This window comes from Podarcis liolepis, assembly GCF_965112155.1.
Source record: "Podarcis liolepis genome assembly, chromosome: 3".
In the NCBI taxonomy this organism is placed as follows: Eukaryota; Metazoa; Chordata; class Lepidosauria; order Squamata; family Lacertidae; genus Podarcis; species Podarcis liolepis.
Window position 1 is genome coordinate 17,368,944 of NC_139557.1, and position 15,758 is coordinate 17,384,701.

The 15,758-nt window shown below is 42.2% G+C and overlaps 1 protein-coding gene across 2 annotated transcripts in view; it reads left to right on the forward strand.

Annotated features, from left to right (window-relative positions):
- The window catches only part of SPTLC3 (serine palmitoyltransferase long chain base subunit 3), a 65,280-nt gene that overhangs the window by 15,016 nt on the left and 34,506 nt on the right, over positions 1-15,758 (forward strand). The window contains exons 1-2 of one of the 2 annotated variants that reach the window (XM_083495615.1): positions 4,923-5,663; positions 14,410-14,601. In XM_083495615.1, the coding sequence (XP_083351741.1) occupies positions 5,379-5,663; positions 14,410-14,601 (477 nt within the window). In that variant the 5' untranslated portion in view covers positions 4,923-5,378. Of the gene's footprint in view, positions 1-4,922; positions 5,664-14,409; positions 14,602-15,758 lie in introns of those variants that run through there. The other variant, XM_083495614.1, reaches the window with a different exon arrangement.

The following is a 15,758-nucleotide window of genomic DNA, read 5'->3' on the forward strand; positions in this document are numbered from 1 at the left end:
CAGGGGCAGACTCGTTCCACATATGGTTTATCCTTGAATCTGCTCTGCCCTGCAATAAGGCAGATGGCAGCACGTTGAATCTAGCGAGGGTAAACGACTGCCTGTATTTAGGTATTTGTAATTTTGACAGATATTTTGCTGAGGTGAACCCTCTCTCCCATTGTCTTTTATTGCTGGGTGTTTATTCATCTCACTCACGTGACATTGCAGCTCCACATCCCAAATTCGTTGGTGGATTATTGCTCTAGCTTTCTCATAACCTACAGCTATTGGGGCCTGTGGGGAAAACCCCAAGCCTCTTAGCTTTTCGTGCAGAAATAATAGTTTATTTAAGTTATCCAAGAGATCTCAGTGAACACATTCCAAAATACAGCCATCTTTGAGCAATCCTGCCACATGTGTTTATACATGCCCACTACGTGGCAGCCCCTCCAACAAGGCCCTGCCTTGTCGACTTTGAGGATTTGTGATAATTTTGCTGTATTCATCGAAGAATAGTAGGTTACCTACCTAACAATAGTTGCAAGATCACACTTGTCTTTGAAACATGTGATGTGTTGTGCCGGTGCCATCTCAATGTTAGAAGATTTTATTTACCTATTTATTTGCTTGTTCTGTATTGTGAGTGCTTCTTAATTTGGTGGAATTGAATGCCTCATTTATTTTAAAATTTTAAAATAATTACCACCTATGTAAAGCAAAGTTCCCTGACACTTTTAGGCCCAGGGGAACCTTTTGAAATTCAAGTAACTCTAGTGAGCACTACAAAATACACATTTTATAGCAGAAAACCAACAACAACTGGTGATGCTCAGAAACCCCCCCCCCAAAAAAAAAACAGGTAACACACACCAAAAAAACAAATAGACAAAAAAGTAGGTAACCCATCTCCCCAGTAAAAATAATAATATGAATTAATTAAATATAAAAAATGGGTGATGAGCCTTGGTGGGTGGGTGAAGGTGACATAATGGCCACAAGACCAGCTTTGGGATTTCAAACTTATGACAACAATAACCTAAAAGCTAGTGCACAGTATTCTTGTCAAAGGCCTATACCGCCATTGTGACCAGACAGTATTTGAATGCGCTTCATTACCCACTAATAAAACATACAAGGATGAAAGGGTTTTGTGTATGTTCATCTTGCAACACAATGTATTACAACATTACCAGCCATACTAGTTAATTTGCCGATGGCATCTGTGGCGTTTGCTCATTTATTACAATGCATGTACATAGTTTATATGCTCTGGTAACCTCAAGGTTGGAGACTCCTTCGATGCACTCTGTGGGGAAAGCGTTTGGAAACTCAGCACTGCGGAATGCAGTGGCAAGGCTATTAAACTGGTATCTGCTCAGGAGACTATATAACTTGGGTTATTTGGTTAGACAACCAGTACTTTCTACTAGCCTGGTGTCAGGTTTCACCATAATACTGCCTTGGACTTCTTTATGAGCACCCACTGCTTGCAGCATTCTGCTTACTGACCAAGTTTCTATAATCCCACCTTGGCCATGGAGAAAAGGGGAGTTAGCCTTTGGCCATCAAGATGTATCAAAGGCTTCTTAGAGCCAGAAAGGAGATGAACCCTACTCCATCTTCATCTCTGTGATCATAGAGTTGGAAGATGCCACAAGGGAATGCAGGAATCTTTTACCCAATGTGGAGCTCAAACCTATGACCCTGGCATTAAGAGTCTCATGCTGTACCAACTGAGCTATCCAACTGAAGCCTGGATTGGTCTTGGCTCTGTGCTTATTAACAGCCATAACAGTGTCTGTCTCGGATCTCAAGCTTCAGAGATAGATGGAGGAGGCAAGGCATTTGCTGACTTGATCTGGCATGTGCTCCACACCCAAAATGCCCACTGGACACAGAGACAAGACAATAAGGCAGTGCACCTCCCCCTTCCATTTCCAAGTGAAAAGGAAAAGGTGTGTGGATTTGCCCCTGAGTCTTACAGGTGCTCCTAGATTTGAGTGTCCAGGGATGTAGGGGCAGAAGAAACTGATGTCTCTACTTCTCCCTTCCAAGTTAAGGTGGAGGTGTGTGGATTTGCTCCACCTTTGCACCCAAGCATTCTCCACCCTTCTACAGATTTTTAAATGTTATGGGGTGGGAGCTTTTTTCTGACCCACTCCCCTTTCTAGCCCCAAGCCTAGGGCCTAAGAAAAGACCAGGAGAACTTCATCTCATCTCTTCTTGTGTTTCAGAGTTGAAGTGCAAGATCAGGAACAAGCCTGGGGGTGGGAGGAGCCATCCTGGCCATGATATTTGGTTGGCAAGTGTGGTTAGCAAAAATGTGTTGACCCTGTGATGAAGCAAAAAATGTGAAGTACAGAATAGATACCAGTTTGCTTGTAGATACCAAGCAAATAACAAACATCTCTGCTCATTGAATTTATGGCTACTAGTCAATATTTATAAACTGCTTCCCAACATGTTTCCGAAGTGGTGCACTTCTGAAACTCTTACTGAATATAGTAGGGCTTGTTAGTGAAACTTGTGCTGGTTATGGGAGAGGAGGCAGGAAACAGCAGTGAAAACTCCTTGATTGCACATCCAGGGTTAAAGTTACATCACCCGTTAACAAGCAGCGCTCAGCATATTATTAGGGACATATAGAAAGCATAAAACATAATGCAAGTGCCCTGACAGCTCCATCTCACAGCCCAACATCCAAGCAGCACACTCAATTGCATTGGTGCACAGCTCCATGTTATGGGGTGGTACCACTAAATGGCATAGAAATACATTTGCCCTGATTGAGGTGATATGCCAAAACGTATATTGTGTTGTTGTGTGTATTGCATTTTCTGACCCATTTTTGTATTTTCAGCATTATTTTGAAACTTGGCTTCGAGTTTTCAGAGTGCTGCCCTTCTCTTTTATTTTGAGCTTTACTTGCCTTTAAATTATCTGGGCACTGGATGTCAGAATGTCTGAAGGAATACCACTTAATATGGGGGTCTGGCAGCTTGAGGTTTTCTGTAGATGCTCAGAATTGGGCCCAAACCATTTCCTTACTTGCAACTTCCCTTTGAAACTCCTTTTTGAAATAGGAATGTCTTCCAGGAGAAAGGTTAAGTCTTTTTTGTTTTTGTTTCTTATAAAAAAAATTATATAGATTGATGCTGGTGCTGATTTTATTTATCTATTTTGTTAGTTTTGTTCAATTGAACTTTAAATGTTTTGTGGGTTGGGTTGTGGAAAAACAGAATAAAAAGATCTGTCTTGTGCTTCTGTAACCATCTATAGGTTAGCTTCCTCACTTGGTTTTATGTCTGTTTAACATCCTATTTGTGTCTTTAGTCAGCTGATTACACGTTATGTGACTACATCAGTCTCTCTCTCATGGCTTTTTCCAGAACCCATGAATGTGGTTTCTGTCAACAACAGTATTCCTGCATTGTGTTCATTTGTATGTCTTGAACCCTTTTAGGAGCCTCTGGTTTGTTTTGCTTTGCTTTGCTTTGCTTTTTTTTCCCTTAAACCCTAATCTGTGTAGTTCTAGCAAATAAATAGGGTGACATTGCCAACAAATACAGTAAATGTTCATCCTCATGTCATTCTAAAGTTTGTGTAGAATGGGCCAAGATGCATAATGCAGCCTGTTCATAAGACATGCTGTTTGATCACACTCTGCCGACCCATTCATAGGTGAGAGCAGGATACTGAGAAACATGTGCTCTTTCAAGTTAGTGTTGTAGGTTTTCCAGGAAAAAATGTTGCATTTCATAATATTATTTTCAGTCACTGACATGTTTACATGATGGATTTCAAGCGTATTGAGTAATGCAAGTATGCCACATGGTTGATTAAACATCTCAATATCTAAAAGCAGCTGAACTACTAACATGATTTAACGAATTGCCATTTGCTCCAATTGAGGGCTAAAGAGCAGTTTTCCCTGAGAAAAAAGCAGCGGGACTAAGAGGAAGTGTGGATAAGCCCTGTGTGGGAGCACATATAGTAGAAAACGTTCTGCTACACATCATCCTTTGGACCTTTCTAGGACAGTAAAACACTTTTCCATGACCATACAGAATATCCAGATAGCATGCAAACTTTTTTCTAGTCCCTTTTCTAGTTAATGCACACATACACTTATTTCAAGACTTTCTCCAGACCTGGATTATGTTAAACGTAGTCGCAAAACAAATAAAAGAGACGAGTGTGTGTATAACTGAAATCGCCACCCAAGTCTATTTAAAGTTTGTCAATATGCATGGGCTAAACTGTCTCTAGAGTGTTGGTCCATGAATGTATTGCCTCTGCGTTCATAACTTAAAAAAAAATAATGTGTGCAAGTCTCTAATCGTGTGTTTTTTATGGGTCTGTGAATTAAAACATGTCTCTGTTTCACATCAGGCCTGCATATATTATCATATAAAGATAGGCATATTGTATATATGTTAATAGCCCAGCAAATTTAAAAACGCCTTCCAAGTACAGTGGTACCTCGGGTTACAGACGCTTCAGGTTACAGACTTCTGCTAACCCAGAAATAGTACCTCGAGTTAAGAACTTTTCTTCAGGATGAGAACAGAAATCGTGCAGTGGCAGTGGGAGGCCCCATTAGCTAAAGTGGTACCTCAGGTTAAGAACAGTTTCAGGTTAAGAACGGACCTCCAGAACAAATTAAGTTCTTAACCCGAGGTACCACTGTATGTACACCTGACCAACACTCCTGCATTTCTCTGTGGAAATGTGTGATCAGGGTGGATTTAACAATGAACAGTGCTGCATGATGGGCCAAAGCTAGTAGAATCTTTTCTGAGCAAACTTCAAGTGTACATTTCATCTGAAGCAAGTGCAAAGTGTTCCGTCTTTCTGAAGGGTTAATGTATCCACTAGCAGCTACTATTTAATATTATTATTATTTATTAAATTTGCATACTGCCTATCATCTATAGTAGCGCTCAGGGCGGTTTGCAACAAGCCACTAGGCCTGTTACTATGGGAACAGGCGGGCCTTCCTATTTGCCCCTCAGGGACTCCTCAGAGTTTAGCACAGGCTTTTGTAGGTTTCCCACCAAAAAAAGGGGTGCTGTGAATTTGACGTCTCGCCTCCCAAGAGACAGTTCTTCTAACACCGCTCAGAAGATGAAGGGAGCCTTAAGCGTCCCTTTATATTGTGTATATAACTAAGTTATTTTTTTTAAAAGACTGAAGGGGTGAGAAGACTCAAAAGAGCCTGTCCCGTCCCCCCTCTTGTCATCGCCTTTCCTTGAAACGAGCCATTTTTGGTGAGGGTCCTTGGTTTCTAATGTTTGAATCCTGGAAGAGCTTGGAGGAAAGACTGTAAAGGAGGAAAGGCGAAGGTGAAGAAGAGAGCCCGAAGGCGCCGGTTCCTTCAAAAAACACATTTCTCGATGGGGTTGAGAGGACTGGAGAAATGGATGGGCCGTTTCCCCAGGGAGACATGGAGGGAGATCATGGCCTACGTGGAAGGAGGGCACGCGCCTTCGCGGCAGGGAGGAGAATGCCAAGAGGCGCCCAGGCGGCACGGGGCAGAGCTGGTGATCAACGTTTTGAAAGAGAAGAGCGGGCTGAGCTCGCCGAGGAGAGGCGATGAAAAGGAGCAGCCCCGAGACGGGGGAGAGAGGCGGCCCAACAGCCAGAGCGGAATAGCCTTGTCTTTGGAGGGGTCTGCGGAGGTAACCCGTGGTCCCATAGGGTTTTAACGTGGGCCTTCTCAACGTGCCACGTTAATGGCTTCCGTGGTGCCCAGAATAATGTTCCCATCGCACGCCGTCCTGTTTGCAAGCTTTCCTTCATCATCCTGTGAGGACAGGATGCTGAGCTAGGTCGGCCTTGGGCCGGATCCGGCCAGGTTCTCTTCACGTTCTTAATGCGCCATTTGGGGGCACCAAATCTGGAGAGTAGTAGGGGGAGAGTGCCTTTCAGCGCCTTGACAGCTAAATTACACGGTGCTGCAGGGCACTGTCTCCTTCCGCCCCCCCAGTGCTATCTAATATCTATATGAAACCTCTGGGAGTGATCATTGGGATCATTGCCATGGGTATGCTATGCCTCCTTAGCATCTTAATTGAGAAAGGTTGCACGGCCCCTGGGGCATTGCTTGGACGCAGTGGTGATATGGATGAAGAAGAACATGGTGAGCTTAAATCCTGGCAGAACAGAGGCACTGTGGGTGAGCAGTTCCCACATCCAATAAATTGGTCAATTGCTTGCCCTGGGCGGGGCTCCACTGCTCCTTGAAGGAGCAGGTTTGCAGTCTGGCGGGTGCTCTGTCATTGGAGGTGCAGGTAGTTTCTGTAGCTAGGAGTGCCTTTTACCAACTGGGAGCTGGGCATGTTTAGCCTGGAGAAGAGGAGGTTAAGGGGTGATATGATAGCCATGTTCAAATATATAAAAGGATGTCACATAGAGGAGGGAGAAAGGTTGTTTTCTGCTGCTCCAGAGAAGCGGACACGGAGCAATGGATCCAAACTACAAGAAAGAAGATTCCACCTAAACATTAGGAAGAACTTCCTGACAGTAAGAGCTGTTCGACAGTGGAATTTGCTGCCAAGGAGTATGGTGGAGTCTCCTACTTTGGAGGTCTTTAAGCAGAGGCTTGACAACCATATGTCAGGAGTGCTCTGATGGTGTTTCCTGCTTGGCAGGGGGTTGGACTCGATGGCCCTTGTGGTCTCTTCCAACTCTGTGATTCTATGAACTGCAGTTGGTATGGCAAATACAACCATTCCTGGACCAGCAAAGTCTCACCGCAGTAGTTTATGCATTTGTTATTTCAAGGACGGAATAGTGGAATGTGCTTTATGTGACACCTGATCCGGATGCTGCTGTTCAGTCAGAGTGCTGCAGTGTGATTGCTGACAAAAGTGAGGCCTTGTAAGCATATAACACCTGCGCTCAGAGATATGCACTGGTTGCCAATTTGCTGCTGGCCCAGGTTCAAGTGTGTTAGTATTTTTAAAGCCCTTAACAACTTGGGGCCAGTTTATTTGTCAGATTGCCCACTTTGACAGCTTTGATCTGTAGAACTGGCCCCCGTTAAAGGTCCCACATAATACCTGTTGCACATTTGTAAGAAATTGATATTTAGTTGTGGCAGCACCTACTCTCTGGAACTCCCTTCCTATTGACACCAGGCAGGTGCCTTCTAGAAATGCTTTTATTTAGACAAGCCTACCCAGACATGTAGGGACGCAGGCGGCGCTGTGGGTTAAACCACAGAGCCTAGGACTTGCTGATCAGAAGGTTGGCGGTTCGAATCCCCGCGATGGGGTGAGCTCCCGTTGCTCGGTCCCTACTCCTGCCAATCTAGCAGTTCGAAAGCACATCAGAGTGCAAGTAGATAAATAGATACCGCTCCGGAGGGAAGGTAAACAGCGTTTCCGTGCGCTGCTCTGGTTCGCCAGAAGCAGCTTAGTCATGCTGGCCACATGACCCGGAAGCTGTAATCTAGCTCCCTCGGCCAATAAAGTGAGATGAGCGCCGCAACCCCACGACTGGACCTAATGGTCACGACTGGACCTAATGGTCAGGGGTCTCTTTACCTTTACTTTACCCAGACATGTAGCATGTTGATGTATGTTTTAATCTAGGCATCCCCAACCTGCTGCCCTCCAGATGTTTTGGCCTACAACTCCCATGATCCCTAGCTAACAGGACCAGTGGTCAGGGATGATGGGAATTGTAGTCCAAAACATCTGGAGGGCCGAAGGACGGAGATGCCTGCTTTAATCTGTCTATAATTTATCGCTGGTTCTGATCCCCCCCCCCCCGATGTTTTAAAGAGTTGGTTTCTACTGATACTTTTGTTGTTTTATTCTCTTTGTCAACTGCTTTGAGGTTTTGGAGCTTTATCTTACAATCAAGCAGTGTACAAATTTTATGAAATAAATAAAATAGCACATGTTCCTGGACATCAGGGAATAAAATGCAACATTTAAATACAAGGCAGAAATTAAAAGCATCAACAAGAGCAATAAAATTTTTGGGGCAGATAGAAATACAATTGGTAGCCCAATAAAATAAAACCAAAAGTGAATCTTATAGAACAATTTTATTTTAAAGTTAGCTTTTTTGTAAAAAAAAGATACTGTCTGGCACTGAAAAGATAACAAAAAGGGCATTAGGCAAGCCTCTTGGGAGACGCTCTTTTCATGGCTAGTATTGCCAGCACCGTGAGGACCCCCCCACCCCAGTACTTTTTCATTTTTCGCTGTTACTCCCCTTGGCATGGCAACTGTATGTTGAGAAATGTGCCTGTTGCAGCAAACACTGGTAATACCTGTGTAACCTTAATAAACCCAGTTACAATAAGGAAGTGCCTCAGGGCAGTTCAATGATTTTTAGTTACGCTGCATGATTTTTTTGTGTTTTATATAATGGAAGAATCTTCAAAGCACAGTACTAGGATGAGGGATACTTGGCCTCCAAGGGAAGGGAAAAATGCATAATAAGGAATTTGAATATGAAGATAGCAGAGAGGACAATGTAGAGTACAATAGGCAAAAAGTAAGACAAATGGAAGGTCCCCTTGAAAAAAAGGAGACATTCACCCAGTGAGATCATGTCATAATCAATGCCCACTTAATTATTATTATTTATTTATTTCTAACCCACCCATCTGGCTGGGTTTCCCCAGGGACTCTGGGCAGCTCCCAGCAGAATATTAAAAACACGATAAAACATCAAACATTCAAAACTTCCCTAAATAGGTCTGCCTTCAGGTGTCTTCTAAAAGTCAGATAGTTGTTTATTTCCTTAGCATCTGATGGGAGGGCGTTCCACAGGGCGGGTGCCACTACCGAGAAGGACCTCTGCCTGGTTCCCTGTAGCTTTACTTCTTACAATGAGGGAACCGCCAGAAGGTCCTCGGAGCTGGACCTCAGTGTCCAGGCTGAACCATAGGGGTGAAGATGCTCCTTCAGGTATCCTAGGTATATTCCTTCAGGTATATTCCAGCCTTGATACAACTTTGCTAATATGGTACATTTCTATGACTAGGGGATATTGTATTTATATATTTTGAAATGGAAACTAAACCACTCTTCACTTGTAATCTTTCTGATTAGGATCAAAACATGATATTTATTTATTTATAGATGGTGAGGGTTCAATCTTTCATGACCTAAACCAGACAATTGCAAAGTACATGTTGGCACTTCCAGTTGAAGGCAAAGTAAGGGGCTGTGTGGGGCTGGGGCAACATCTGAACCTTTCTGGGGCCCTGTTCTGGCCTGCTGCTTCAGATTCAGTGAAGAACACTATCCTGTCACCAGTGTTCAGCCCAGCACATTTTTGTGCACTGTGCTTTGAGCAGTGAAAACAGGATGGACCAGGTGGGTTATTAGCCTGATTCAGTACGTTTCTCCTTAGACTCTATTTAGATACCAGGTATTGTTAGATACCAGGTATTGTTTCCAAATACTAAATTGAACACAGAAACTCCTGGCATGCAGGGCTGGCCCAAGGCATTCTCACAGTGGCCAACTAGGTGCTGATGGGAAGCACCAACGCATGAGTTCAACAAGGATAACATACGCAAGACTTATATATGCAGCTATGTTCTTGTTTCTTCATGTTCTTTATTCTTCTTGTTCCTGGTGTCTCTTTCGGGCATCTAGTTCTCAACTTTCATGGTGCTAAATGAAAAAGACCCGCTGGTCCAAGTTGCAGGCTGTCAAACTTAGCTCTTGCTTAAGAATTGTCGGGAAGACATTTTCGTGCTGATCAGCTTGTCTAAATTCAGAGTCTCCATTTTGTCATGGTGAAGCTAAATTAAAAGTCCCTTCCATCTTATTGTCAGTAACTGGTATCTTGCTGTTCCTAAACCTCAGGCGGCAATGCAGTACTTTTCTCTAACGTTGGAAAGATTTCAATATCTGGATACCCTGGGTCTATTTTTTGGTATAAAAGGGGAGAGCATCCAACAATGTACGGTATATGAAAAAAGGATACCACCAGGACTATTGGTGTATTTGGGCCAAGCCTAGCGTACTCCTTCAAGAGAGAGTGTTTCAATCCTCCTTGATAGATAATCTGAAGCAGTTGTTTTGTTATGCCATCAACAGTTTCATGTATGGCCTAATGGTCTAACAAGTGATTTCCTGGGAAGAACAGTGAAAGGAGAAAAGCATTGTGATGTAGGAATTCCTAGAGAAGGACAATGACATGAAAGGGGATGCCAAGTGGATGGGTACATGGTGATTTTGAATCTGTAAAAGCTGGGGTTTTTACTCGACAAAGCTTGTGCAATTTGTGATTAGGGTTGCCAGATTCTGAGTTCAAAAATTCCAGGTTTTATCCCCAGGGTATCTCGAGACTTGACTAGTGAAGGTGGGACTCATAGCACAAACTTTTAATTTTGTGCTTGGTCTAGTTTGTTCTTGAAATTGAATTCTGGTAGACAAGTTGGGCCAGCAACAAATGGTTGTAGTGTTTGGAATGCTCCTATTCAGAATTCCTTCTGGCGATCTCTGCTCTTTTCCTCAGTATTCTATACCACTTACTACTTCGCTTCCTCAGTTTTCTATTTCCTTCCTTCTTCCCCAATAGATGGTCAATATTCTGAAACTACTGAGCATGTTTAGTCTTCCTTGTGTTGTTTTGGGGTATCCCCCTGCATTGGGTTTTTTTCACCCTAAAGAAGTTCGTACTTCTGTAAACATTTGGGTTCCCCCACCTTCACTCTTGTGCATGGATGGTGTGGTTTTGGCTACATAAGGATCCACACTCAGAAGTGAGTTTTCTGTTAATATAAAAGACAGAGGGACATGTAGGGAGGTGAGCATTAGATTCAAGTAAATACGGTACTTCAGAGTAATAAAACATAGGTAAGAATTGTGTTGCATAACAGGCACTTTTGCATCAAAATCCAAAATGACTTTTCAGAGACCTGTTCTAACAAAAGCAGTGAAAAGCGCTAATCTATTCTCCCAAATAAGACATTTGTATGACATTTTTTAATTTGCCACGGCCATCTGTCAACAAGTAATAAAGTTTACTTTTACAGACTTGAATATTGAGAAACGTACTAAATAATCTGGCAAAAGTAATTGCAAAATGTAATAGGAATAGAAACTTGTGTTTGAAAGCATCCATTTGTCTTTTATAGCTATGTGGCCAAGTCTTATAAGCTGCAAAAAAAAAAAAGGAAAAGGAAAAAAAGAGGTTTAAAAGGGGCCTAAATATGCCTAAAATATAGTCAAGCTTGAAAGCTGACTACCAGGAGGCCCTGTACCAAAGACTATTTTGTTGCATACTGGGCCCTTTAGTTTACTGATAATCTCAAGTTTTTGCAAGAAGGTGCTTAATTAGGGGATTAATACAATCATATCCAGCCAAATAATTCCATGTGCATGTATAATAATGGTTCATTTTTAAATGATACTGGAACAGAGTAGACCAAGAGCAAATTAATAAATTGCCAGAGTTTCCTTCACTAAATTGAAGGTGCTGGCCTGTTGTATTTTTTCAGGAAGGCAAGTTGCTGACTTGGGGTTATACAAATTCTCTTACAAGGGAGAGAAAGGTTGTTCCATAAGCATTTTTAGGGTTTCTGGTTAACTTTGGAAGAGAACAAAACTAGAGAAGAATCCTACACTGGCCAGTGATTTCATCTTGTCTTGGCCGCTGGCTGCTCTTCGGGGAGATGGGTGTGTGTGACCTGCAACCGTCTGTAAAAATGTGGAGGAATCTAGATCTTCCTGAACAAACCTCAGAGCCCTCACGATTAATTTGCCCATTGCTTCATGTGGAAAGTTTTAAACAGCACGTAAATCATTTTAGTTTAATACTGAAGCAATACTAGAAAAATGCTTACTCCAGAAAGATTTATGTAATGTTGAAGATACATGTTAATTTCATAAACTTGTTTAGGTGTGTATGGGCTCATTTGCCCAATGGGCAAGTCTAAAAATAGCTAGCCAAATACCAAATCTCTGTGTCTCATTATTAGAATAAAACCAAGCTCCTTTTAATGTATGTTGAACACAATTACTTACCTTGAAGATCAACCACTAAAGGCCTGTTAAAGTTCACCTGAAGAGACCCCTTGTTCTTACAAACTTCGTGCTAATATACAGCTTGGGGGAATATGTAATCTACCTGGTTAAGCAAGATTCCTGCCACGCCTGTAGTTGTAACTTTTCATTGGAGTTCTTCTATAAATTAGTTTTTGTCCTAAGCTACATGGCATTATTTATAAATTACCCATGTTGCTCAAAAACAGAGTGCACTCAACAAAACACTCTCACCCCACATATATAGCCTTTCTGGCAGAGTGCATTTATGGAAATAAGCTATCTGACAGGTCAGCAGGTAGAATGTACCCCAAGTTTGGGGCTGCTAACCAATTTCAGAGAAAAGCAACAAAGAATTAACCACTTTTCTTCTGCTGTCAGTACACATATTAGTAGCACATACCAACTGGAAAGGATTGGAACATTTGCAAATATCTCACTGGAAACAGAATGTGTGGACAGTTGCTATATCAGGGGTGGAAACAAAGACTGCAAGCACTGAACAGTACAAGAGACACAGATGATGTTATTGAAATTTGGCATCCTCTTTTAAAATATTCCATTGATAATCCTGAAGAATGGCATCCACCCAAATCACAAACAGGACTTTGGCAAAACTTAATGGACTGATTTACCCTGAGGGAAGGAGTGGGGTAGATTGGGATGGGGGAATTCTTTGGAATTGTTTTCATACACTGAAAATCAATAAAACCTACTGTAAAAAAAAGAACAGAGTGCACTTGTGTATTAATCTGCATTAATTTACATAAATTTTAGATTTTTGGTAGTCAATTGCACTAATAATGCATAAATATTAAGCAGTACTTATTAATATTTATCATTACTATTGCGAGTTTTTCATGGAAGTTGGTCATTTCAGTACCAAATGCTGTTGCCCAAGGTACAAATGGTGGTTGTAAGCATGTGTTTCCAAATACTGGAATACTGTGACAGCTCTGCTCTGCTCTGCAGTTTGATATGAAGAAGAATGTTCCCAAGCTGCAGTCATTGGTCATTAAATGAACTATTTCCTTGTGCTGATGTATTAAATCCTGCCTTCATTAATAATCACAAAGCAGTACAATAATAATGCTTCAAGGTAGCTCTGATTTCTGAGATTACAACATGCTAATAATTATTTCCGAAAGCTTTAGAATCCTCGTTCTCCCACCTCTTCCCCTTTTGGGCTTATCTCCTTAGTGTAAATGCTAGCTAAAGGCAATACTGCTCTCCTGTGTCCATTAGGCTTTTTCTCACATTATAGCTATCAACATAAATAGTAATGCTAGCTGTTTTCCTGGCTAATTATTATGAAAATGTGCTTGAATTTCTCTTTACATTTGATACTGAGGCAGGCCAGTGGTGCATCCGACTCAGGGCTCATCTAGACTTCCTTTTGCATTGGGCTTTCCAGATCAGTGTCCAGGCGGTTCTTTTTTTATATATCCTGTCAATTTCCTCAGAAAACCTGGTGTTTAATGCTGAATCAGTACAAATCTCAATCTGCAGAAAACTTGTTTGGCATTTATTCCAATTCAGCAGTAAGCAGTGGGTTTTCCTTGAGGAAAGCGGTGGGACTTGTTCCTGGAAAGCACACAAGTCTTGATGAGACCTCAGCATTGCCTCTCTGATATAACAGGCAGTAGCTATTCAGAGTTGGCTGCAGGGCCTTTCTCAGCACTGTTTTGAGATGCTGGGAATCAGACCAGGGACCCCTCTTCGTGTTAAGCAGATGTTCTGCCACTGAACTTTGGCCTATCCATGAATAACATATTTGTATATTCATAGACCCTTTGTATTGGGGGGAAAGACAATGTTGATAGAAGGCAAAGGAAGAGTGGGGCAGAGAGGGAGAGAGCAATATAGAGTAAAGTTTCACCAGATTCCATACAGTAAATAAAGGCACGTGAACTAGAATATTTGTTTTCACTGAGATGGAGCAACTCCTAAGGAACCCACTCCAGGATGAGTCAGTAAATGTATAGAACAGTGTGCTCTTTCCTACAGACATGCTATTTTAAACCAACAGAATCAGATTGCTAGATTGTTCCTCCTGGTTCAGACCACAAGGGCAAATGAAGAGGCAAGCATCAAGTTGGTTCTAGGAAGCAGTAATTTTGTTCTATGCATTTCCATCCATGTTTTTTGGTATAGCAAAAATGGCTCACTCAAGAAGTATACTAACAGGCTCAGTCCCATCTAAGTATCTTCTAATATCCCAGCCAAGACTCTTAATTTCAAATGGAGGGCAGGCATAGTTAGACATAGGACAACCAGTGATGTGGCTGAGACTCAGACAATTGATGTATTACTGTGTTTAGAGCAAGATTTGTTTAAGGAACGCTGTAGTTTTATGCCCAAGTGAAACAATTATTGCTATAACTTGCTTTATTTCCATTTTCAGGAAAATGGCATCTCAAACGGAAGCATCTACAAACGAACATTTAATGAGTCCTTTGAACAAGCACCAATGTATGTGTCTATCCTTACGTATGCGGGTTTTGTCGTAGCAACGTCATTTGGTTACCTGCGAGACTTCTTGAGAGCTTGTGGACTTCAAAAAACTATTGTTGCTGTAGAGCGGGAAGAACAAAAGGTATATAGAATCAAAAACTGGTGAATGCTCTGATTCCTTCCCAAGCAGGAAGGGAATGTCCAGAACAGGGATGTAGGTGGAGGATTTGACTGTCACTTGCCCTTCGGATCTCAGGTTCCCATACTGCTTTCCATCCATCCCCCAACATAGGATGTCTCAAGACACATCTGTGGCAGAAGTCTGCATGTGTCAGGCCACAGTTGGAGAGAGATCCCTTACTGACAGTACTGTTTTAGATGCCTGCCTTTTTCATTTTGGAATTTCTATCTAAAATATCAAAGTCATCTGACTAGTGTACTAAATAATGTGGAGCAAGATATAAATGGGTGCAGCCTGCTCTCCACCTTCCCCTGCAAAACAACAACAACCTTAATAGTATTTCAGATTTAGCACATGTGATGTGAATATAATGCTTTTTTCTTTAAAATAAAATCTTCCTTAAATTGGATCTTATGAAGGATACAGGTGTGTGCTTGCAAGTTTCCATAAGAATCAGGTGGCACCAAGTGAAATATTTTCTTGCACTGGTCGATAATTCTGGTGAGGTTCATTCAGAGGTGTTTGGAATCTGGGGGATGGGGAACGATACCTTGGCCTCTGCCAACTGAATGCAGACAGTACTGAGTTGGATGAACCAGTGTCCTGAGTCTGTATAAAAGCGGCTACTGATGTTCCTCTTGAGAGCCAGTGTGGTGTAGTGGTTAAGAGCGGTAGTCACGTAATCTGGGGAACTGGGTTCGTGTCTCCGCTCCTCCACATGCAGCTGCTGGGTGACCTTGGGCCAGTCACACTTCTGTGAAGTCTCTCAGCCCCACTCACCTCACAGAGTGTTTGTTGTGGGGGAGGAAGGGAAGGGAGAATGTTAGCCGCTTTGAGACTCCTGAAGGGGAGTGAAAGGCGGGATATCAAATCCAAATTCTTCTTCTTCTTCTTACAGGTAGGTAGCCGTGTTGGTCTGCCATAGTCAAAACAAAACAAAACAAAAATCCTTCCAGTAGCACCTTAGGGACCAACTAAGTTTGTTATTGGTATGAGCTTTTGTGTGCATGCACACTTCTCAAGATACCAATGATGTTCCCCTGTGATAGGAAAAAACTCTGGCAAAGGTCCTGGAGAGATGCTTCCAGTTAGAATAAATAATACTTGCTGACTTGGAC